Source organism: Malus sylvestris, chromosome 8 (assembly GCF_916048215.2).
Source record: "Malus sylvestris chromosome 8, drMalSylv7.2, whole genome shotgun sequence".
NCBI classification, from domain to species: domain Eukaryota; kingdom Viridiplantae; phylum Streptophyta; class Magnoliopsida; order Rosales; family Rosaceae; genus Malus; species Malus sylvestris.
The window spans coordinates 5,669,589-5,693,129 of record NC_062267.1 but is presented as its reverse complement, the minus strand read 5'-3'; the positions used below and the strand labels follow the sequence as shown (position 1 = coordinate 5,693,129).

The window sequence follows — 23,541 nt, the reverse complement described above, 5'->3', positions numbered from 1 at the left end:
GAGTTCTTTAATACATTGACTTTAGGCTTGGACAGCTCACCAAGGCCTAAAATAGCTGGATTAATTGAAGGCTAATCTCTAAGTAAAGCCTGATTTAAGGATGATGCTAATCTCTAAAGAAAGCCTGATTAGCATCACTCTCAAATCAGGCTTACCCTAAGAGAGCTGTCCAAGTCAGGCTCCTTCTAGGGAATGTGGTATTTCTGTAGGGAAAACCAGCAAGAAATTTTAACCAAATTTGTCTCTTGTTGGAATGGGTTATTCTCAAATAAGATCCTAATTCTATTTCGTAGTCGGAACACTTTAAGCACTGTTTTAAAGGAAAAAATCTTGCCTTTGACTGCTATTTCATTCCATATCTATAGTTTGATTCTTAAAGTAATTTTCACTAACATAAGCTACACAAAATTAATCGCATTTAGACTTTTTTGTATTTTTTTGGTTTTTGAATTCAATCACAAGACTTTTTGTGGTTTGAAGAACCTCTCAATCTCATTCATAACGTTCTATTAGAATCAATTTTAAACATAAAATATAAATTTGACACCATATGTGGCACTTCGACATATTTTAAAATTTTACTTTTCACCCGATATATCAAGTTAAATTATCGTAATAAATGTTTTAAAACAAAAAATAATAGTAAAATTAATAAAATGCATTTAATAATCAATTAAAAAGGGAAAGGGATCCTCTCTGGATCCCTTCTTCCTAATCCATCAGATCAGGGAATTCGTGTAGTTAAAATTTGATCCAACGACTGAAGTTATTATAACTTTAAAAATTGGCCCCTGTTTGTAGCCGTTAGATCAATTTTCAATGGCACATGATTCCCTGATTTGGTGGATTAGGAGGAAGGGATCCATCCCTTTCCTTAAAAAAAGATTCGAAGTTGTTGTCAATTTTGGGTGTCAAATGCCAATTCATGTCATGCCACATCATATCTGGTTTTTTAGTTGAAAAACATTATTGCTGCTCTTTTTTATACTGTTAGTGCTAATTTAACATTTTGACACATCCATATCCTCCATTAAAGATGCTCTTAAGTGTTTAAATAACAATGCTCATCATAAAAATCCTTGAATGTCATTGGAAAGACACATTCTTCGCCCATTTTACCAATCATAGACAGAAAATACATTCTCTTTGGTACAATTTTTTTGTTTCCAAATCCTCCATAGTGCAATTTTTTTTTTAAACAAACAGTATTATTTACATTAACGGGTGTGAGAACGGTCTGAGCCTCATAATGAGCGAGGCACAATAATATGATTTAAATTTGTTGTTGTACCAATTTAGCTACCAACTTTGTTTTTAATGACAAAAGTAGATACTTGTGCCCATCTCACATTTATTTCTTTGATTTGTTACCATTAAAACTTATATATTTTTCAGCTCTACCATCTCAAAATTTACCCGAAAAATACAGACGCGCAACTGGATCAGGTTAGTTAGTTCTTCTTCCCAACCGACAAACCGATCCCATCTCCTTCTCACTCGCCTCGTGTGAGGAGAATCATCAAAATTCAAACATAATAAACTTTCTTAAAATCTCAGAGATTCCTCATATCTTAAATCTCACACAAAACGCACACTCTCAAATAATTCAGACAACCTTTGTTGCTGTCCCTCAAGTGTTCTCTGCGTATCCGCCTTCTATTGTTCTTCATCGAACTGACCGCTTCTCGTACTCTCGGGCGCAATCCAAGCGGTGAAGTTGAAGGATCCAAACCCTCCTTTCATGTCCTTCAATTCAGCCTCCAACCTTTTACAGTCACATGGTATGTCATGCTTCTTTTCTGGTGCATAAGCAGTTCGATTCTTTTAACATTCGATCCCAGCTTGGATTCTTGTTTTAAGCTATGACCTTGATTTGTCGACAACCCATGTGAAAAAGTCAAGATTTTTATGCAGCATGTGTTGAGTTTAGATCTTGGGATGCTGTAGAATTAGTTTTCAGATCTGCCAACATATAGTTTTTGCTTAGTGGGGTTGTAATTTCGGAGAAAACTGAGTTATTTCGATTGGAATATGATTAAATTCAAGTCCAGTTTACTATCTGTGATGCAAGATGTGATTTTGGAATCTGGAATTTCTGCTTGTTTAAGAGAAGTAAGTTCGTGTCGAAAATTTTGATCTCAGACACTTGGAGGTACCCTGTCGAAATCAGAAGAGTTGAGGAATTTGATTCTGGTGGGGTGTTTTTATCGAGATGCAGAACTTGCAATTGAGGGTTGTGCCGGTGGAGGAAGGGAAGGACGCCGGTGTTAGTAGCAGCCGCCCAAGCCAAACGAAGGCCTTGCCGATTAGGCTACTGCAGTTATTCGCGCTGTTTCTGGTTTTCTGTATTACTTTCTCAGTCATTAGCATATACACAATTCGGCATTTTGGAATCATTGGCGTGATGACAACAGTCGCGGCCTCTTTCCAGCCATGCCTTGAGGAACCAAGAGGTTTGGATCGATGGATTAAGCCGCCATCAAGTGTTAAACACACCATGAATGATGAGGAATTGTTGTGGAGGGCTTCATTTACGCCTAGGATAAAGAAATATCCTTTTGAAAGAGTTCCAAAGATTGCATTTATGTTCTTAACTAAGGGGCCGTTGCCGCTGGCACCCCTTTGGGAGAGGTTTCTGAAGGGACACGAAGGGCTTTATTCGGTCTACGTTCATTCACTACCATCGTTTCAACCCCATTTTAATCCTTCGTCAGTTTTTTATGGGAGACATATTCCAAGCCAGGTATGCACCTATCTATGTAATATTGAATCCGTTTATGATATTCTATGTTCTACTAAAGATTCTGCAATAAGTGCACAATATGTGTTTTTGGGTTTGGTATTCGTTTAATATCTTTTCTTCTTTCAATGGTTTCTCTGGCTTCTACTTTTTGCACATCTTGATTTTCTCCGTGGTGAGCGCACACACCCTGGTTGCTTGCATTAGGGTGTGTATCCAAAGCTTAAAATATAACGAAAATGGAATGTGTCTCTGCAAGAGGTGGTAATTTTTCGAGATCACCAAGGAAAGGGTTAAATCTGTGTATTGGTAGAAAAGTAGCAATTCAACTTTATCACGTTTGGATATACAGTGATGCAGGAAAACGTTTTAGATCTTGAAATATGTAATGCAATATCTCTAATATATCAGCTAAGAGTTTTGGTGTTCCCCTGCGCAGGTTGCTGAGTGGGGAAGAATGAGCATGTGTGATGCCGAGAGAAGACTCCTTGCTAATGCATTGCTCGACATATCCAACGAACGGTTCATTCTTCTTTCTGAATCATGCATTCCGCTCTATAATTTCAGTGTCATTTACCAGTACTTGATGAAGTCCAAGTACAGCTATGTGGGTGCATTTGATGACCCCGGGCCATATGGAAGAGGACGCTACAATGACAACATGGCTCCTGAAGTGAGTATATCCAAGTGGCGTAAGGGCTCCCAGTGGTTTGAAGTTAACCGAAAGCTTGCCATCACCATTGTCGAGGATACAAAATTTTACCCCAAATTTAAAGAGTTCTGCAGACCCGCATGTTACGTTGATGAGCACTACTTCCCCACCATGCTAACCATTGAAGCTGGGAATTCTTTAGCAAATAGAAGCATCACTTGGGTAGATTGGTCAAGGGGTGGTCCTCACCCGGCTACCTTTGGAAGAGCGGATATCACCGAGGAATTTTTGAAGCGAATTTTTGAGGGACAACGTTGCACTTACAATGACGGGAACTCTACAATCTGCTTTCTTTTCGGAAGGAAGTTTGCTCCGAGTGCCATGGAACCTCTTTTGCATTTAGCACCAAAGTTTTTGGGCTTCTAAGTTACAAGTTTCTAACAGATAAACCCTCATCCAAATCGACTTCTGGAGCCAAACGAGCGTGCGAAATTCGACCGGTGTGTATTACTCGTTACCATAAATTCAACCTCAGTTGTAATGTTTACTAGTTTGGGGTGTCACTTGATAGCTCTTTGGCAAAATATACTGCTTACAACAGTATCAGATGTACAGAGAAGTAGGCGCCCAATTTAGCATTGGCATTCACATTTTTGTATTGAGAATTTGATATCATACATACACTGTATTTGAAATAACATTTTCTTGATTCTGTTCTCTTTTTTCTGTGCGCATGAATCATGGCATATGCTACCAGTGGCGTAGTTAAGATTTTTAGGTAGTTTTAACGAAAAGTTCATGGTACTGTTCACTTTAACGAAAAAACATATTTTTACACTAAAAAGTCAAACATAGTACTATTCACTTTACCCTTTATTTTGTCATTTTCGTTAAAACTCAAAGTTTTCAAGCTTTTTTCGTTAAGTTTTCCTTTTTAATTAATGGGGTCATAACATCAACCAAAAAGCTTCATTGTGCCATTTCGTTGAGCACCTAGTTGGCAACTGCCAATTCTTATTAGCATATGCCGAAAGTTATGCCTACATAAGTCGACAACTATTATTATTTGTAAAGGCTTGTCGAGAGTGGATGCAGGATACTGTGGAGGAATGTTGAAGACTGCCAATTCTTTTCAACTAAAGTATTTCATACAATAAGAGAGAAAAAGAAGACAAATATGACAGAAGAAAATAAAATAAGTAAGAGAAGAAGGTTGAAGTTTAGTTTGTCTTAACTGTTTATAGGGATCAAATATAATATACTGACAAATATATGCGGGTTTTTAGAGTTATTAAAGTCAGAGACAATCAATAACTCTATGTTGACTTTGCCACTATCTGCTACAGTCTCGCAGTTCACGTACCTATGAGTGATTGTTAGCAATAAATCTATATAGCTCGATGAGTAATATATAGTTTCTCTATATGCGTAGACGACTGTCCGTATTATTTTAGAATGCGTGGAGAAAAATCCATTTATGTAGGACCAAACCTGATGTGACCAACAAAGAATATGTTGGGCCCACACAAGACCCATTACCCTCTGGATACGGCATGGAATGTGGAAGAAATTTCGGAAAAGCCTTGGAACACATTAATGGACCTCAAACCCATTTAGTTCCACTTTCTTTTTGGTACACCAATTCTTTTTCTTTTTCTTTTTTCTTTAATTTTTTTCCAGTCGCATCGTTAATTAATATTACAGTTTAGTCATTTTTTTATTTATTTGTATGCGAGAATTCTTAGGTTTGATTGTTATTAAAGGAGAATTTGAACCATGTTATTGCTAATATATTATGAAGCAGATCGAGACTTGTCGTTTTATTCTTTACTCATTTCATACTAGGATAAGCCCATCATATTCCCTTCAATGTAGATAATATCGTTTCTTAAAAAAAAAAAATCACTTTGGCATCAAAGTTGTCTAAGAAAACAAAGTCAGTCCATCAGGACAAAAAATATATAATAAGCATGAAATGGCAAAAGTATACATTTGTAAACTAAACAAACAACTTAGAGCATCTCGAACAGAATCTTCAAACCCAAGGTGGACTGCCATGTAACACAATTTGAAAGCATGAAAGAAGCTCCAATTAGAGTGTCATTCCTACGTGAATTAGCATCAAGAGTGTGTGTTTTTAATTTTAACAGTAGATAAAGATAAATCAATTAGACAGAGTAATAACAATCACAACGATAACCAATATAATCGAACAAGAGAGCTCTATTTACCACAGACGGAAAATACCTAATCTAAATATAAAAAATATAACTTTGAAACCTAACCTAGTAACAGCATTCGTCACAATTTGATCAAGTATCGTCATCACACTTACAATATCAAATAATATATATAGAGCAAAGTACGAACTCGTAGAAAACTTGGTCTCCAACAACTCAACTACCTCTAAAAGTAAAGTTATTTATTTATTTTTCTTTTTTGGTAAGCTGTATAAATTTATTTCTTTAAATTGAAAACAAAATTATACAATGTCTAAATGAGAAAAATAAATTTGAAATTTTGATAAAAGTCAGACTTTATAAATTGACGTGCACTAATTCTCTTGGTTGAATTCATAAACATTCTGTGTGAAAAAAAAATGGAATTTGGAAGCTCCAATTTTCAAGTTTCAATTCTATATAAACAGGTTTCATTTCTAAGTTTTCATGAGTGATAGTTTTAAAAACAAATTCTACTTCGAATTTCATTATTCTTCTAAGTTAATCAAATAAGAAAATTTACAAATTCTAAAAATTAAAGTTCTGTCATTTTAAAATTTATTCGTCAAAACAAAATGTTAGCTGTCTTACATTCCCTTATTATTTCATATGTAGACAATCATGGGCCATCCTATGACGAATGTGAACATAAAAATGCCACACCCCATCACCTGTAAGGGCACTATGGTAACTTCCACTCATGCATGTGCGCCCCGCATCTTCCAAACATATGATCCCAAGCGAATGTTCCGGAAGCAAGCAGAACCAAATCTCCGCACTACACCTGTCGTATCTTTTTCTTTGCGATTCAACGCCCTGTCGTTTTCTCAATCCCCACGTTTCGGCCCCCCATTGGCCGCCGTGTTGTTCACCAGAAAGTCAGGCAATTCTACGCTGTAATCACTCTGATTTCGTATTGTGGGCCCTTTTTTTTTCCCTATTTAAATTTAAAAAAGGAAAACAAATAAAAAACCAGTAATTCTTACCGCGGAAAATGTTACAGTCTCTTCCTTTTCGGCGTGGTTCCACGCGTCCATATCCTTCGTCAATGTTGCGGAGTCACCTGATTCGGTGCGTGTAGAATCCGATGCGCGCGAGTAAGATTCATACGCGCGTCACAGTAAAAATTCCCGGAATATATTCTCCACTTGGACTAAAACAAGAAAACCCCTGACGTTAAGGCATGACCGAATACGTCGTCGTTTAGGTTTTACTGTAATTGCCAGGAAAGTTAAAACGACCCACGCGTGTACAAATGAATTCACACGCCGCACGCGATGTGTTTTATAGTGGGGCCCACAGAAAAATTGTGGCTGAATTGCAGCATTAGCGCCGTAGTTTATTCAAATTTTCACTTTCTTATCACATTCAACTTTAGTTTTTTTTCGCAGTTTTGAGTGGAAACAACCAAAAACACAAAGCTGCAAAATCCAGCTTTGAAAAACTGGCGGTGGTGTCAGCAGCGGCGTCATGTTTTCCCTCATTTTCTCCCTAATCAACACACCCACAGTGGTCCCCACACCTCGTATGCTGCTCTTCAACAGAGCAACCCCTCTGCTCTTGCTCATACTCAGGCTCTTTGAAACAAACGAATTTACCCATGCACCAACCTTCCTGTCGTCACCACTACCTTTGTTGGGAATGCTCTGTCTTCGCATAACCTCTTTCACCACCAGTGAGTAGCCGACACATTTCTCAAACTCGTCCATCGTCAATTGCTTACCCGTTTGGAGATCGCTGAGTCGATTCCAGCACCTGTCTTGATCGTAGTTCACAATGAACTCAATTCCCCGTGTCCAGATTCTTCATCAAGAAGAAGGCTCCTAACCGATTGTTTGATAAGACCGACGACAATCCAACGTCGGTCCGAACCGATCGGCTCTTGGGGGTTTATAACTGTTTATAAATAGTTTATCTAAATCTTATAAATGTCATAAATTATTATATAATATTCAACATCATTTTTTTTAGTCATTTTACACAGTCGTAGCGGCTTTACATAAAATTTTTACCAAACACTTTGACACTGCTTTTTTTGCCAAAACCAAATACTCTACTGCTTTATTTTACAACTGTTTATTCTCGCAGCACAGTAAAAACAATTTTTTTTCAAAGCACAGCAATATCGAACCAGCTCTTAGCACCAATTGTTTACGTAAATAATTTCCGCCACAACTTTTTTTTTTTTTTTTATATCCTATATACTTGAAGTTAAAACAAATAAAACAAAATGTAAATAGATAAATATATACACATTGAGGAGTTGGAGATTGGATAAGAACAAAACGGACCGATAATAATAATTTAGCTTCGAACTCGATATGAATGATTGTCTAACTTACTATCTTTCGTTTAAAAGTGAGGTGATTAACGCTAAACTACAGTATTAAGTGGAAAAAAAAAACTTTTGTAAAAGAATAAAAGGAAAACTAATGAAAAGTTCAAAAAAAAAAAAACTTTAATTTTAATGAAAAATGACAAATAAATGTGTATTGAATATTAACAGAGAATGGTAAAAATGCGATTTTTCGTTAAAAGCAAACATTACTAGAAGTGTTTCGTTAAAACTTCAAAAAATAAATGAAAGTCAAGTTAAGTGACAGATTAGACTGAAGTGAAAATTATACAAAAATGTGTTGACAAAATTAAAATTAAGGTGAATTCCAGGGCTACTAGAGAAATTACTGAAATTCGGACAAAATTTACCATATTAAGCAATGTGAGCTGTCGCGCCGTACCAATAACAATTGGCCAGCCTGTTTCCAACGGGCAGCTGCCCGACCTGCCCACCCCCACAAAAATCCCCAGCTATAAGTACATTCACTGCGGCCACTTCCTCTCACCTCTCAGCTCATACACTTTGTGCTTCCAGTCTCTCCGCGTCTTCAAAAACCCTAGATTCCCGAAAGAACACAGAGTTCGAAACCCTATCAACAATGGCAGTCTCAAAGGCATCCTCCGTCATCGCTCTCATGGCGGTCCTCTTCGCCGTCCTCTCTGCCATCGGCGCGGCCCAGGAGTCTCCGGCTCCCAGCCCAACCTCCCCCGGCGCATCCATCTCCCCCTCGTTCGTCTCCGCCCTCTTCGCCGCCGTCACCGCTCTGGCCTTCGGATCTGCGCTCAGGGTTTGAGGTCGCGGTTGCTGCTTGTCTGGATGTGGCTGTGTAGAGCGGTTTGGGATTTTGTGATTCGTTTTGTTTGGTAGCGAGTGTCGTTTTAGTAGGTGGTGGTCATGGATCTATAGGGATTTCGTTTACATATGATGGATTTTATTATTATATTATTGCTACTGTGATGGATTTCTGAGTATTAATATGAGTAAATAATTCATTTATTTTATTTAGTTTTATCTAATTTTCTTCTTTCTTCTCCTAATTCCCTGTTCGATGAGTGTGATTAGCTTTTGATCTCTCAGTTTAATCCCAATTTAATTTTAATTTTATGATAATCTTGTAATTAGAAGCAGCAAATTGGAGCTGCAGACTTCTCAGATCTGTATCAATTTAATTTAGTTTTCGTATTTTCTTAAAGAAATGGACCGGAATTATTTATTTATTCCAACGTAGAGAGCGATATTTCCAGCTGCAAAGTAAAAATAAAATAAAATAAAAGTACACCACGTGGAATGTTGTGGGCACCGACAATTACAAATTATTTTCTCTGGCTGAGAAATATAAATCCTGAAAAAATAAAATGCATCAAGAAATTTTTGTGGTCAGGTTCCAATTGAAAACCTTATGCATAGAATTTGAACTCAGGGATAAGGTTTATGTAGACTCCGTGATCAATTGATCTAATTCACATCTTGACTCACATTTTGTCAAGTGATGGCGGTATAATTTTTGTTGTCATAATTTAGGATCGTTGTTTTCTAACAAACGATATCATTATAGGATTAGATTGTTAGTTGTTATGGGCGAGGAGGAGGATGAGTAGAGTGCGTGAGTATGATTGCATTTTGCATTACGGTAAAACGTCATCTGAATAAAAAATTTGTTTTGGTTTATGCATTACGGGTCATCCTCCATCCTTCCAATTAACATGAGTAGGTGACGAACATTTTGAAGTGTGCGTAACAATTCTTTCGAAATTCGAATAACTTCCATTGTGCTTTGTGGCGTACACAATTAACGTTAGAAGATGCCGTTGAGGACCAGGTCGATGATGGGTGGTGGGTCACACTCAAAGAACAGATGTTATTCCCAATATTTGATTACTTTTGTAAAGGCATAATTATATATTTTTTAAATTGAGATTAAGAACTAAATCACAATGGTGAATGTAAATATGAACCGACCTAATGCAAGTTAAGCTTTTATCACAGTAATAGAAAGAAAAAATATTATTATTATACTACGGCATTACGAATTACAGCTCTTTAATTTAAAATAAAATATGAACCGACCTAATTATTGAACTCTGCCATATTCTTCCTTTGACCGCCACCATACGACTCATGTTTTGTGTCCTCGATATAGTAATAACGGGATAATGCGGTTGGTCGGTTACCGTTGTAATTGTACATTGCGTTAAGAAATAAAATTACTGCTAACACGTCTTCCTAATCACATAAAATGTCAATTTAGAGATGCCACGTCAAATTTAATGTGACATTGACAAATCGTCATATTTGTTAGCCCTTCAATTTCCTAATGACTCGGTCCTTTTCGCCTAATATTCAGTTGTCATTTTCTTAACAGCTGCCTATCAAATTTATATCTATATCTATATTTATCTATTCTATATTATTAAGAGAAGAGGGCTTGTCAACTTTTTACCTCATCTTCTTCCAATTTTACCCTCACTTTTGAATACACAATATTGACATGAGGAGGGCAAAATAGTAATTTTGTATCTTTTGAACTCCCCCCTTTTTTTCCTATTTTGCCCTCACTTTTGATGCATAATATTTACATAAGAGCAGCTCCAGCGGGAGCTCTTGCTTGAGGGACAGGCTGCGGAACAGGGCTTGATTGCCCGAGGGAGGAAGCCTAGCGTTGGCTGGCAAGACAGCCCGAGCAGGCCCGAGCGCCAGGCCCGTCTATTCGTGACGGCCCAAGCGCCCGAAGGCAATCTGACATGGGCTGACGTCAGGGCGACGGCGACATCAGCCACGTGGGGGATGAGACTTCCCTTTATCTCTCTCAACCTTTATGGTTCTTGAAAGACATCGTCGTCTCACGGTGGATGGGCAGCGGCGGCGACGACTCTCCCCAATGCCTCCTCCTCGTGACCACCACCGCCTTGCCGAATTGAGCAAGAGCTCCTTAACCCACAAACTTGCCGGAGTTTGCTCCAATGAGGTGACCAAAAACTGGGCAAGATTTCAGAGAAATTGCAGGGGGTTAAACATCTGGTTTCGAACTAGAAAAACACCTCAAATCTTGTCCCAAACAACATTAAGACATAATGAAACAAGATTTTCATAGAGAACCTCACCTGTGTTCGAGTTTTAGATCTTAAAGCTCTCGGCTTCAATGGCGGTTTACATCGTGATGGTCCGATAACACATGCAACGGTATAGCTAGGATCCTTTAGTCCTAGAGATTAAGGTTTCATGGTTTTGGAGTTTGATTTTTTTAATTTTCGAAGAGGAAAGTGGGTGAGAGCTCTCAGAGCTCTAGATAAAGTGAGTGTCGGGAGCTTTTAGAGAGAGAGAGAGAGAAAGAGGAACTTTAGAAAAAATGGAGTGAAGTGAGAAAGATGAGTGGAAAGAGAGGGAGCGACGTGAGCAAGTTGCAAAAAATACTATTATTTTATTTACTTATTGCTAGGGCTATTCATGTGTAGGGGTGGAGATGCAAAAGGTAATTATTATTTATTAAAGGCAGTTACTGTTTACTGGGTGGATTAAATAGTGAATAGCCTGGGGGGAGGGTTCTCACGCTGGAACTGCTAAGGAGGGCAAAATAATAATTTTATATCGAAATATTTACATAAGATAAAAAATATGCACTTATTATGAGAAATTGTCTCACCATCATTTTTTCATACACGTAAGTGAAATCATGATGTTTTTTGGATAGTTTGAATGAACTAAAGCAATTGCGTTTGAGGAGAATGTGGGAGGAGGTGAGCGGTTTTTCCCTTTTTTCTTATTTTGCCCTCATTTTTCATACACACTATTGACAAAAAGGAGGGCAAAATAAGAAAAAAAAGGGGGGGGGGGGAAGTTGATAAGGAGGCTTCTCTTAATAATAGCATAGAAAAAAATATGCACTTATTAAGAGAAATTGTTCACACACACAAAATGTGTGTTGTTTGCTAGTATATCCTTAAGAAAACTATAACCACAACTACCATTATCATCGGGTGGTCTAATGATTAGAGACGAATTTCAGGCTTGTATGTTACACGATACATCTTAGGTTCAATTCTTGGCGCTGGTGAATGACACGATCCTGGCTAGAGGGAGGCTGAAATGCCTATGTGAGACTTCTCGGCTCTCGAAATGGTGGATGTCATGGCGAAGTCACTAGCTGATGCCCTTTTTAGAAAAGGAAAAAGAAAGCTATAACCACGATAGCATTATAATGTATGTGATTTTTTTTTTTACTAAAATATTGTCACGTGATATAATGTTACATTTAAATTACAACACACATATTTATTTTTTATTAATATATTGTTTTATATGTGAGACCTATCAACATATTAGCAATGGCGTATGCACATTGGAACCAAGGTGGTCCCAAGATCACTCGAAGTCTAGAACATATACATGTGTATGTCTTTTGAGGACCATTTGAATATTTTGTACGAGTCTCTTTTGTGCCCACCAAGTGTTTAATATAATGCATGCTAGACATATTTCAGCAGCACTCGACATGTTGTGTCAAGAGCACTTGACAAATTCTCTACTCATCAAATTGCTTTGACATATGTCGATATTTGTTGACATGTGCGCAACATGGTTCAGCTGACGACAACAAGCCCACTAAGCATTTGACAAAATGCCTTAGTTAATAAACTAAAACTTTTTAAGAGCTTCGCGCTCTGTTTCTATTAAAAAACGTAGACCTTTAATACTGAGACCCTCTAATATTCGAATCCTAAATCTGCCACTACATACTAGTCTATCTATAGTAAAATGATCACATTACGTGACAGTAAACGGGTATGCAACCAAAAATTTCTCCATCACAAAGCGAGGAGAAAATTGCCCACATCATGAGAGCGTTGTAATCCGGGTTTCCACTCGGATGGTGAAGTCTGAAATTGCTTTTGTCCATTCCATTGTCAATGAGGACCATGATTCATGAGCACTCAACCAACCAAAGCGCACACTCCCCATAACCCATTTACGCATTAACCAAGTTGTCAATTCAATGCAATAGTCAATTGGTCCATTTAGCTTTTATTTAGTTGAAGCAAGTATTGTAAGGTGGACTAATACAACATGGTTCTGGGATCACAATTTAACACATTATGATAATTACAACAAGATGAATGACACTTACCTGCACCGATTGGAGACATGGTGGCTTGAGTTCATAGGTTGTCTTCTATTTCTAGTACTTCAATAATATCTCTCTATTATATGAATAGGGTTCAACGTATCTGAGAGATTAAGCGTATGAAAGTAGGGACTTAACCATAGGATTTATATCATTAGGGTTTAATCATAGCCGGCCTATTATTGATTGTGAAAATCAAACCCGATCACTTAAGTGATTGAGTCCTACCATGATTCTATATCTTTGTAGCGAAACCTATTAGATTTCTATGAGATCAATTGCAAAGGTTAAGACTCCATAATCCTTATTTCACTAGGACTATCATATTACTTATGTCGTTAACAACTCGATAAACAAGTGGCTTACAACATAAGTAATCCAATACATCATTCATTGGCATTCACAACTTTACAAGTATTACATTCAACTCACACGAATAAGATAATGATAAATTTGTAGTGAGTTTCATACTTAATTGTTGTAAAAGTGGTTTTGTAAATATCATATCGTTTGTTAAAAAAAGAAAGGTCATCAATTCAACGGCCAAACACATGAGGGCTTTCATGCAGTGAAGAAATTGATGAGGCCCCACCCTCAAATATTCTCTTCTTCAAAAAATTTTCCGTCAAACAAATAAGTTCAACAAAAGCTAAACAACATCAATATCTTTTCGTCACTCAATCTTCATCAAAGACCACCGGGAGGTGGATATCCGAGTTGGTTGTGACAACTCATGAAGAAGAAGAACATGTGAAAACCTATATGTTTTTAGTGGAGCGACACTGTTATTTAGAAAAGTATAAAGTTAGTCATTTGTGCTTAAAATAATAAATGGCCTATTAACGTTCCATCCTTCCAATGGTTTTATAAATTGAAGCTCCCGACCCTAAACATATGTGATTAACTATTTCTTTTATCAACTATAACAATGGACCAAAACACACAATTAAAATGGCACTAAAGGGTGGAATGTGTGCTAAGCACACATTGGTATGAGTCGGTTAAGTGCTCGACAAAACGTCTAATTAAAAAGATTGAAAAAAAATATATTGGCACTACATGTGCTTAGAGTCCCAATGAACTAACTTTCTCGCTTCACCCCTGCTTGCTGCAATACTATTGTGGCGGCATCTCAAGTTTCACTTGTAGGTAAGCTTCTCTCTAAACACATCGGTGACTCACATTCTCTAATGTATGAACACCTCATTGTGAGAGCTAGGTCACTCCTACGCATGCTACGCAAAACCAAACCGTCCAAGCTTTGTCACTCCCTTTTCTTTTCTAACTTGCATGACACGTGAACACAGAAATTGTATAAAATCCCCCATAGAAGCTTTACGCAACGGGTGTTCGGGAGTTTCAGACCGGAATCGAAAAATGGAAAAACACAGTATACACAAACGGAAATCAAATCCGTTCATTATTTACGATGGTTGAAAGGTGGAAGATTTACATAGTTCTAACATTTTCTCATACCTTCAAAAAGAAGGCAAAAAAAGAAGAAAAGAAAGAAAAAAAAAACTAACACAAACCCTATAACTCTACATTAGTAGATGGCTAGAAGCTCTTTTTTTTTACTAAAGCTCGTTTTATTCAGAGTCCGACTCCACCACATTGCCCATTGCCTTTAACCCTCTTGGTCTCTGCATCATAAAAAAAAGCAAAGATTACCACCCAAATAACGAATATCAATCCTCGAAACTAAAGAAATTTGAGTATGGCAGCTCGACCAACTAGATTAGCGTTTAGACATGCACTCTCACAAACGAACAAGCCACATTGTATACCCTCCGGCCCCAAGTAGGTATAATTTCCAATGTACACGGACCTACTGTTTGTGAGAGTGGACTAACCACCGCGAAATTGAAGAAAATTGCTTGAAATTTAAGATAATTGAATACCTTTTTTGAAATCTTCTTCTCCCGGACCTCGTACCGTTCCAGCGTCAAATCACAGAGCCAAGCTCCCGGGCTTACAAGCTATTGAACATAAATACACAAAAATAATGAGGAATTAGATTAATCTTCCAGCTAATCACATTTCTTGGACTTCATGTTTATAACGTTTAAAAGCAGAGGTCAAGTCAAAGCAAAAAACAAAGGCAAAAGGGTTAAGCTTTTGCTTTAAGCAACGGGCACAAGTAGCATAGGCTTTTCTGAGAAGCACTTTTATCTGTTTGGAATCGAAAAAACGGATTAACAGTACGTTTGTGCTTTTGTGTTCTCTCTGCAGTTGGCAGTGCGGTCCAAGCCGGACGACAGTCAGGTACACGTCGCCACCCAACAAATTATGAAACTGCAAAAGTACCTATATGCCCTCCACACGAACTATATTTACTAAAAGTAACAGAAACAGAGTCTTTTGGACCAATATGCCCCTCTCTGTCTTCTAAAAATTAAGGCCCACTAGCTTTTAAAAGTCGACTACCAACTAAATCACGTGCGTACACGTGGGAAGCCACGCACCGTCCAATCACCACACCCAACCACCATCTATTGCCACGTCCAATTAGGAAGAAAATTCTCTCCTGATCCACTTGGTGGAAATTTTAAAGATCACTACATCTTAATCGTTCATTATATATCGTGTGCTCAGTTTTCGTTAAGTACTATTTACGTTTAATTTTAAATAAAAAATTAAATAATTTCTTATCGTACAATACACGATAAATAATTAAAATATGAAAATCCTTAAGATCTCCACAATTTGAATCCAAATAGGATTGAATTCCATCTAATTAATATTATTCTAACAATTTATTTATTATTATTTATTACTGCAAAAATAATTCTTAAGCCCAAAAACCAATAATTCCTCATACTCTTCCATTTGGACAGCTAGCAAACTTTTAGCATGATTAGGTATAAATTGATGTATTGGGCGACACGTGTACGTCTGTCACTTTAGCACACTCCTTTGGCTTTTAGCTAAAACTACAACAAACAAAAAACAAAAAAAGACAAAAAAAAATCCAGCACCGAAAATGCTATATTATTATTCTATTCCAATCCAACGGTCTAACCAGCGCAATTTATATGACACGAATACTCTGGTAAGGTAACGTCTCTCGCGTCAATGCAATATGGCTATGAAAACAAAACTTAAACACGTTTCTTTTCTTTTGGAACAAAACCCGACAATGACAGTGTACCGATGCCAATATATTCCATGCTTTTATCTTTTACTTTCATTGATTTATATTTTTATAGTAGTTAATATTTTATTTTCCTTCCAAGTAATGTAGAGCTAGTCCACAATTTGTAACAACATTGCATATATATACAAATAAGAATCCAACCTCAAGAAGCAATGTAAATTTCTAGCCAAAAAAAGACAACCATCCGCTATGCTGACGGTATTCCAAATTAATCACGCACGGTTACCTAAACAAATTACTTTTCTTCTAAATCAAGCAACTAGTAATTAAAGGGGGTTTTTGCAATGGAATTCAAAGCTATTTAAATTCTTAACCATTAATTAAGGAACTAATTATTTAAGTAAAGATTAAATTAGAAAGTGTTTGAGAGTGAGAGAGAGCTTACATTGAGGGTGCGTTGAACGAACTTGGCTCGCTTCTTTGGTCTCTGAGGCAATTTCGACCCTTTGATTGCCATAAAGTCCTCTTCTTTCTCCTTATTGGTCAAAGCAATCACGAACTTCGGCGGCCACACCATCTCTGGCCCCGCCGCCGCCTCTCCGCTCCCCGACGAAGACCCGCCCTTCTTGCTATCCTGCGCCGTGTCCGAAGACGCCGCGGACTTGTTATTGTGATGATTAATCTCATCATTATGGTGGTGGCGGTGGTGGTTTTTCTTATCGTGCGCACCCCTGTCGGGCGAGGCAATTCCCCTCAGCCCTCCTCCTCCGCCGTTGCTCTGACCTCTCATGGCAGCAGCGCTCGTAGTCTCTGAGTTTCTGCAGAACCAGATATATAATCAAATCAAATCATCAATCAAATAAATGACAGTTTTGTAGAAAGAAAAAAAAAATTATATTAAAAAAACGAGAGAACAAAAGTTTGATCGTGAGGGCGTGAAATTACGAGATTGACCTCGATCGATCTAGTTCGGTGGGTGCCAGAGTAGGCTACAGAGAGAAACTCTGGGGGGTTTTTGCGTACAAAACGCAGCGTGGTCTTTGGCTTCGTTGCTTTTATGGTGGGGAGTTGTTTATTTATTTATTTTTTTTTTTTAATAAATAAAAAGACAGATATTTTAGAGAGAGACAGAGAGAGAGAGTGGAAATTCTCAGAAAAGGAAAAGGGATGTGATGTACTGTGTAACGTGCACAGCTGGCTCTACGGCAGGTTTTGGGCCGTTGGATCAAAGGGGACTTTTTGGAAGGTTAAGGACACGTGTCGGACGTGGAAAGGGGTAGACCTGTTGCCTGATCCAATCAGGGATCGGACGGCTGACGAGGGGTTGTGATGTGGGGATTCGGTTATGGGATGGACACGTGGAAAGGGCTTGCCCATTCCATGTTTCCTAAGGCCGTGGAATCAGGGGGCCGCTCGTTGTGGATCGGATGCTTTCATGCCAAACGACGGAGTGGGAGCTCCGATCAGGTGTGATCGCAGTAGGAAAGAACAAATATCATACCAGATTTATGATCAATTCAAATCAGCTTCAACAATTCCTATGAAAATCCATGACACTAGGGTGAAGGAAAGCATTGGGACGGAGCACGCGTGGATGATCTTATGCCATTGATGTTGTGGGCCATCGTGCCCTGCATTAATGGCTCAGAATCATCCACGCGTACATCGTCCCTATAGCTAAAACTCAAATCATGTAACTAGATCTTAATACACCAAATCACTCGACGGACTTGGGTCCACAATCTAAGATCTAAGTCGTGAGAAAAGCAGGAGTCGAACTCTTACCTTGCAAGACGCGAGAGTGTAAACGCTCCTTGTGCGGTTCGAGATCTCTCTCTAAGATTAGTTTTTGGTGTGTTTTCTGTTGCACAAAGTGAGTTGTGACTAGATGAGCAGCCTATTTATAGTGATTGAGCTACTAGGTTTCCTACAAAGACGAGGAAAGGAGGCGGCCTCATGTACTTACCATGAGCTCTCTCCTTCTGGAACTTACACATCGCTGCACCCCCCACCTGACCAATTGGAGAGTGGGTTAACATAAAAACCTCACAGCAAATCCAACCCAAATTCTGTAATTAAAGACCTAATCCTCTCAAAAGCTTGATTAAACTACAGATTAATTAAGCTGCAAAGTACATAATTAAGTGAATGAGACCTTCGGAATATAAAACCAGTGGTGTATGGCAAAAAGATCAAATAGTGCTTACTCTCTAGCCTTATCCAATTGTATATCAATCCTAGCCACTCATATAAAGGAGAAAACTTGGATGGAGCAGTCGATCACGCGAGTTCGTGTGCATTGAGAATTGTATTTAAATTGGCCGAATGATACCTAAAATAGTGAGATTCGTTTATTTGTTTAGAGTGTCTAATCATCCAACTGATCACATTGCCGTACCAAGTTCTTGCCCAACTAAACTGACATAGTTGCACGAAGAAATTAAACGAACAACTTTTAAATTGTATGCAAGTGGACTTACTATTGATCATGTCAATAATTCGACCTTACCATCGCTCGTCTGTATTCTCACACTTTAGTCGACAAACTTGACTGTACTTTGACAATCAGATCAACAAAACACTTAGCTTAACAAACCTAAATCACAAAACTGCGATCAATAAATTGTGGATCTAAGATCTGATGATTTGATTGCGCTAATGGACCAAACACATAAACCACGAAAACTTGACCAAACAAAACTCCACAATTGCTATTGTCTTGTAACTCAATTGGTTAAGAGTTTTCTACCTCACAACCGGAGTCTGGTATTCAAACCTCCCACTCTCATAGTTAATAGGGGTGTGCTATCCACACACCCAATTTTACTTCTCACACCCTTTGATAATTTATGTCCATTGAACTTCTTCAATTCATCCGATCTGACGGTCGAAAATTAAAAAGGTGTGTGAGAAGTAAAATAGGGTTTGTAAATATCACATCCCTAGTTAATATAGGATATCGTATCATTTGTATAAAAGGAAAATCTACAATTGTAAACTAGCATATGGCCCCCGCGCCACTAATTTAAAGGAAAGAAGATTCTCTTCCAATTTACTTTGTGGAGATCTTAAAGATTCTTATATCCTAATTGTTTATTGTAAATTGTACGGTCAGTTTTTATCAGGTACTATTTATATTTAGTTTTTAAATAAAAAAATCAAATGATTTCTGATCGCACGATAAACGATAAATAGCTAAGATGTAAGAATCTCTATGATCCTCACAATTTGGATCGGATGGGATCCAAATCCAATTTAAAGCGCTAAACCACAGCACAATGAATGAGGATCCTCTCTGGATCCTCTTTGTGAGGATTTAAGGAATCCTTTAATCGTATTATTTCATCGTATATCGTACGATCAGAATTCATTTAGAAATTTTTATTTAAAATTGAACACAAAATGTACTTGACAAAACTGATCACATGATATACGATATACGGACACGATTAAAGAATTTTTAAGAGCCTCACAAAGAGAATCTGAAGAAGATCCCCAATCCAGCACTATCACACAAAAAATTTCAACGTGACAAAAATACGGTTCGGTACACCAAAAAGACAATGAGTTGAAATTTTTTTTTAAAATTTCCAACTAATTATAGTATTATATTTTATATACCGGACCGTGTTCCGGACATACAAACTACACATTAACAAAGAGCAAGAGAACTAAACGACGTCGTGGAGTAGTAAATGGTGAGGGAGTGAGAGTAGTTACCTGAGAATACGCTGAGGTGGCGGTTGCTGGGGAGATAACGGCCGTTGACGGATATTCAAATAGCCGTTACTCGTCTGATTAACGGTGGTGGAAAGCTGATTCGCCGGGTCCTTATCGGGTCGAACAACCCGGCGACTGACGCGGACCGTGGTTCGGGTAACCGGGGGGCCGCTGGAGTCGTCCTTCTCCTTCACCTGGATCTTCATACACCGGAGGCGCTTGCGGTTCCCCCACTGCAAGACGAAATCCGACGTCGTTTGGTGTCGGATTTCAACCGAAGCGGAGACGGAGGCGGATGCATCCCCACCGGTTCTATCTCTACTGCTGGCACAGTCCCTTTCCATCTGCATTTAATTACAGCGGTTGGTTGGTCAAACTGGTACTTTTACATTTTAACCCGGGGTTAAATTAGAATAAAAGAGGAGAAAAGAGGCAAAAATGAGAATATGGAATTTGGTTGTGGGTGGCTGTCTGCGACTGCAGGAGGCAAGAAATAAAAATTCAAACAAAAAAACGAGTTTATCCAAATAGACGGAGAAGATGAAGATCCAGAAAATACAGGGAAAGGACAAAGCATAAAATTTCATCCCCTGCCTTGTTCCTTTTTTTCTTGCTCTCTGTTTCCAGGGAAACAAACAGAAAGTTTCCTACTTTTTCTGGTGTTTGAATTGCTGAAAAACTGATGGAGGAGAAGAACATGAGCATCGGAGTTCGAACTGGTAACAAAAAAACTCTAAAGATTGGTGGATTTTGACAGAGAGGGCCGTTTCTTTCAATGCTGAAAAAAAAAATTAACGACAATCGATGGAAATTATCCAGAAAAAAATAAAAAATAAATAAACAAACAAAAATGAGAAGAAGAAAATTATATCTTCACCAAACTAAAGGTGAATTAGTTGCAGAAAACTGGAAAATCGACAGAACCCAGAAGGCGAAATTGAAAGAGGATTCGAACCTGGAGATGGATTGAATTAAAGATGCAGAGAGATTGAGATTTTATGAGAGAGAGATAGAAGGAAGTGTTGAAATTTTCAATGGGAAAGCTTAAATTCTGTTGTAAAATCCAAAACCAGAGCTAGAAACATACAGATTGCTTCGACTCGATCGAGATGACGAGAAAAAGAAGAAAATCTGAGAGCCGGTTTGAAGAAACCAAATGGAGTAGAAAGATGAGAAGATTCGATGAACCCAAAAAACAGGTGGAATTCAAATCCGCCAGTAAAATCCAAAGACGGAGACTTTGGTTCATCTCTGATCTGTGAACCGGAAGAATGAATCCTCACCTGTAATGCTCAGATTCCGCAACCACCTACAATCCTGAATTTGCAGAAGAAAGTTTGCTTCTTCTGAGAAAATCTTGTTCTGCTCGGCCTTTGAGACTACGCAAATCGCAAATCTAGAGCCAAAAGTCGACGAAATGACCGGAACTCAGAGCTTGTCTCCCTGACACTCATGAATCAACGAGTTGAGATTTCTTGAGAAAATGGGTCAAATCTCTCCGAAATGCGCCTGCGAAACAGAAACCGAAATCAAAACCAAACGATAAATTAGAACTGGGAAACAAAACAAAACAAAACAACGAATTTCTTCGCCGTTTCTCTGCAAATCCCAGTGAAATGAGAACGGGTTTTTTAATTACCGAAGGAAATCGGAATCGATTTCCACTTCAGACTTTTTGAATGTATCTGCACCACAGAAATTACACCAGAAAAACAAAAACCCAAGTTAATTTTCGGAAATTAAATTCCATTAAACCAGCAAAAATGGAGTTCTGTTCTCAAAATTCAAACCTCTCCAAGCTCCACAGACTCAGAGGAAAAAGCTTCGATTAGATCCTCAACATTCACACAGTCCAGGTCTACGAATTCGAATCCAATACCCAATTCAAAAAGCAGATGAAAATCGAATCCCAAAACTCTAGAGAGAAAGAGAGAGAGAGAGAGAGCTTCGTTCTTCTTCTTCTTCTTCTTCTTCCTCTTCTTTCTTTCTTCTGGTTTTTCTGATGAAACGAAATGAACTCTCGCCTTTCAAACCAGTTTTTATAGCAGGCCCGTCACTCCCTCCGTCACACATCGACCGTCCAACGCCGAGCGTTCTCCACCCCTTCGAAATCCAACGGCTCCCGCGTCTCGCTCTCTTAAACCGTCAGCTCCGTCTCTTTTAAACCCCGTTACGTCGTTACGTCGTTCTTATGCGCCTTCATTTCTTACACGTCGTTAGTAGAAACTAACAGAATCTTCTGCGCCGTTAAGTTCCAATTATTTACAATTTCCAAGGAAATAATTTTTTTTTCTGTGCCTTTTATTATTTTTATTTTTCTCTGGTGAACCGGGTTCGATGGCATTTTCGTTTGGGTCATATAGATGTAGTCAGAGTGAGATAACTATGGTTAAATTTTAACCGGGGTCGTGGGTTTAACATTATCAGAAAGTTTACCGGAATGTCCGGTTGCCCTGATCGACATTAGACCCGTATACAAGCCGGGCTTAAATGTTGTGGGTGCGGCTTTTAACCAAATGCAATTTTTGAATCTTGAGCGTCCATAAAAAATAATAAATTAGAAAAAAGATCTTGAGCGTCGGTTCTGCCACCATTGACCAAATGCGCTAAACGGTGTTTAAATTGAGTGATTATTTTTACGTAAGTTCATTTCGTTTCATCATAGGTTTTTCGGTAGAACTGGTTTCCGATTAATTTCGTTTCCCTTCACCTAGAAGGTCAAGTATAACACATGTCAATAGTAAAATAGAGCGTATAGAGTGCTACATCAATTGCGAACGAAAGCTGGAGATTTTCTTGAACTATAAAATAAGATCATTCTCCTACAATAAATCTCTAATGTCATTATTGTACTTAAACTAGTCATTATAACCCACTAATGATAATTATGCTTAAACTTATGTATTTGTATAAACCCTTAACAAAACACCATAAATAATCCAAAATACATAGAAAATTGTTAAAATGAAGGGGGTTCGGCCACCACAGTAACTCAGCCACTAAGGGAACTCGACCACATGTTAGGTTATGTAGAAAATCTCCACAGTGGTATCTTCAGAATTATCCACTTACAATTTAGCAATAATTTGGGAAGTAGTAGTGAAGATCAATTACATAGTTTTGGAAGATTAAACTCAATATGATAAAAACTATGTAGTATTTATGTAACCTACCTGTAGAAGACGCCATGGAGACTCGGGCCAACAAATGGGATCTGCAACCTGAACAGAAGATACGGTTCCCATGAACCAGCTTATCCGAGAAGAATCCTCAGTTATACTTAGGATAAATCACGTACAATTTGTGTTTGCTTCTTTATCTCTATCTCTTTGCACATCATCATCACTAGGTGACCGGCGCAATCGAGCGAATGTCACAAACTTGACACTTTAAGTTGTTTCAAAGTCTTCACTGATTTTGTGCATCAACGAGATGCATGCAACTAAGCTAACATCCATGGACGGAGCCACCATAGGCTTAGAGGGGGCAGATGCCCCCACTCAGTTCTTCAATTTTTTTTTCTCACAAAGATTGTACAGTTTTGCATCCTAATGACCAACCTTAATTAAAATACAATTAAACTTTATATGTTAATCAGTAGTATAAGGGAAATGCTAAGGAAACTATTTTAAAAGTGGGTCTCTCCAGGAACTCTT

At 38.1% G+C, this 23,541-nt stretch overlaps 2 protein-coding genes across 4 annotated transcripts; one reads left to right on the top strand and one right to left on the bottom strand.

Moving 5' to 3' along the window:
* The first annotated feature begins 1,417 nt into the window (after positions 1-1,417).
* On the top strand, positions 1,418-4,092 carry LOC126633312 (glycosyltransferase BC10-like). 2 transcript variants are annotated; one of them, XM_050303889.1, is made up of 3 exons: positions 1,418-1,781; positions 2,143-2,743; positions 3,180-4,092. In XM_050303889.1, exons 2-3 carry the CDS (start codon positions 2,213-2,215, stop codon positions 3,816-3,818), a joined length of 1,170 nt encoding a protein of 389 aa, XP_050159846.1. In that variant the 5' UTR covers positions 1,418-1,781; positions 2,143-2,212; the 3' UTR covers positions 3,819-4,092. The 2 variants fall into 2 exon arrangements, with proteins under 2 accessions (XP_050159846.1, XP_050159845.1); XM_050303888.1 differs by having other exon boundaries at positions 1,418-2,743.
* Positions 4,093-14,461: 10,369 nt separating this feature from the next.
* LOC126632029 (uncharacterized) lies at positions 14,462-21,903 on the bottom strand. Of its 2 annotated transcripts, XM_050302241.1 has the most exons (7): positions 21,676-21,903; positions 21,525-21,570; positions 21,169-21,394; positions 19,886-20,229; positions 16,611-16,983; positions 14,970-15,047; positions 14,462-14,711 (listed from the first exon to the last, which is right to left on the bottom strand). In XM_050302241.1, exons 4-7 carry the CDS (start codon positions 20,227-20,229, stop codon positions 14,658-14,660), a joined length of 849 nt encoding a protein of 282 aa, XP_050158198.1. In that variant the 5' UTR covers positions 21,169-21,394; positions 21,525-21,570; positions 21,676-21,903; the 3' UTR covers positions 14,462-14,657. The 2 variants fall into 2 exon arrangements, with proteins under 2 accessions (XP_050158198.1, XP_050158199.1); XM_050302242.1 differs by lacking the exons at positions 21,169-21,394; positions 21,525-21,570; positions 21,676-21,903 and adding exons at positions 17,951-18,026; positions 18,132-18,177 and having other exon boundaries at positions 19,886-20,022.
* Between the last annotated feature and the right edge of the window lie 1,638 nt (positions 21,904-23,541).

What these genes read in the sequence shown, in the direction of transcription:
- LOC126632029 (XM_050302241.1), bottom strand. Translation starts at nt 20,229, where the DNA reads ATGGAAAGGGACTGTGCCAGCAGTAGAGATAGAACCGGTGGGGATGCA. An exon ending in CCACCTCAGCGTATTCTCAG is followed by an intron (nt 16,984 to 19,885) that starts GTAACTACTCTC and finishes CTGGTTCTGCAG; the next exon opens with AAACTCAGAGACTACGAGCG. An exon ending in AGAAGAAGATTTCAAAAAAG is followed by an intron (nt 14,712 to 14,969) that starts GTATTCAATTAT and finishes TTTATGATGCAG; the next exon opens with AGACCAAGAGGGTTAAAGGC.
- LOC126633312 (XM_050303889.1), top strand. Translation starts at nt 2,213, where the DNA reads ATGCAGAACTTGCAATTGAGGGTTGTGCCGGTGGAGGAAGGGAAGGAC. An exon ending in GGAGACATATTCCAAGCCAG is followed by an intron (nt 2,744 to 3,179) that starts GTATGCACCTAT and finishes TCCCCTGCGCAG; the next exon opens with GTTGCTGAGTGGGGAAGAAT.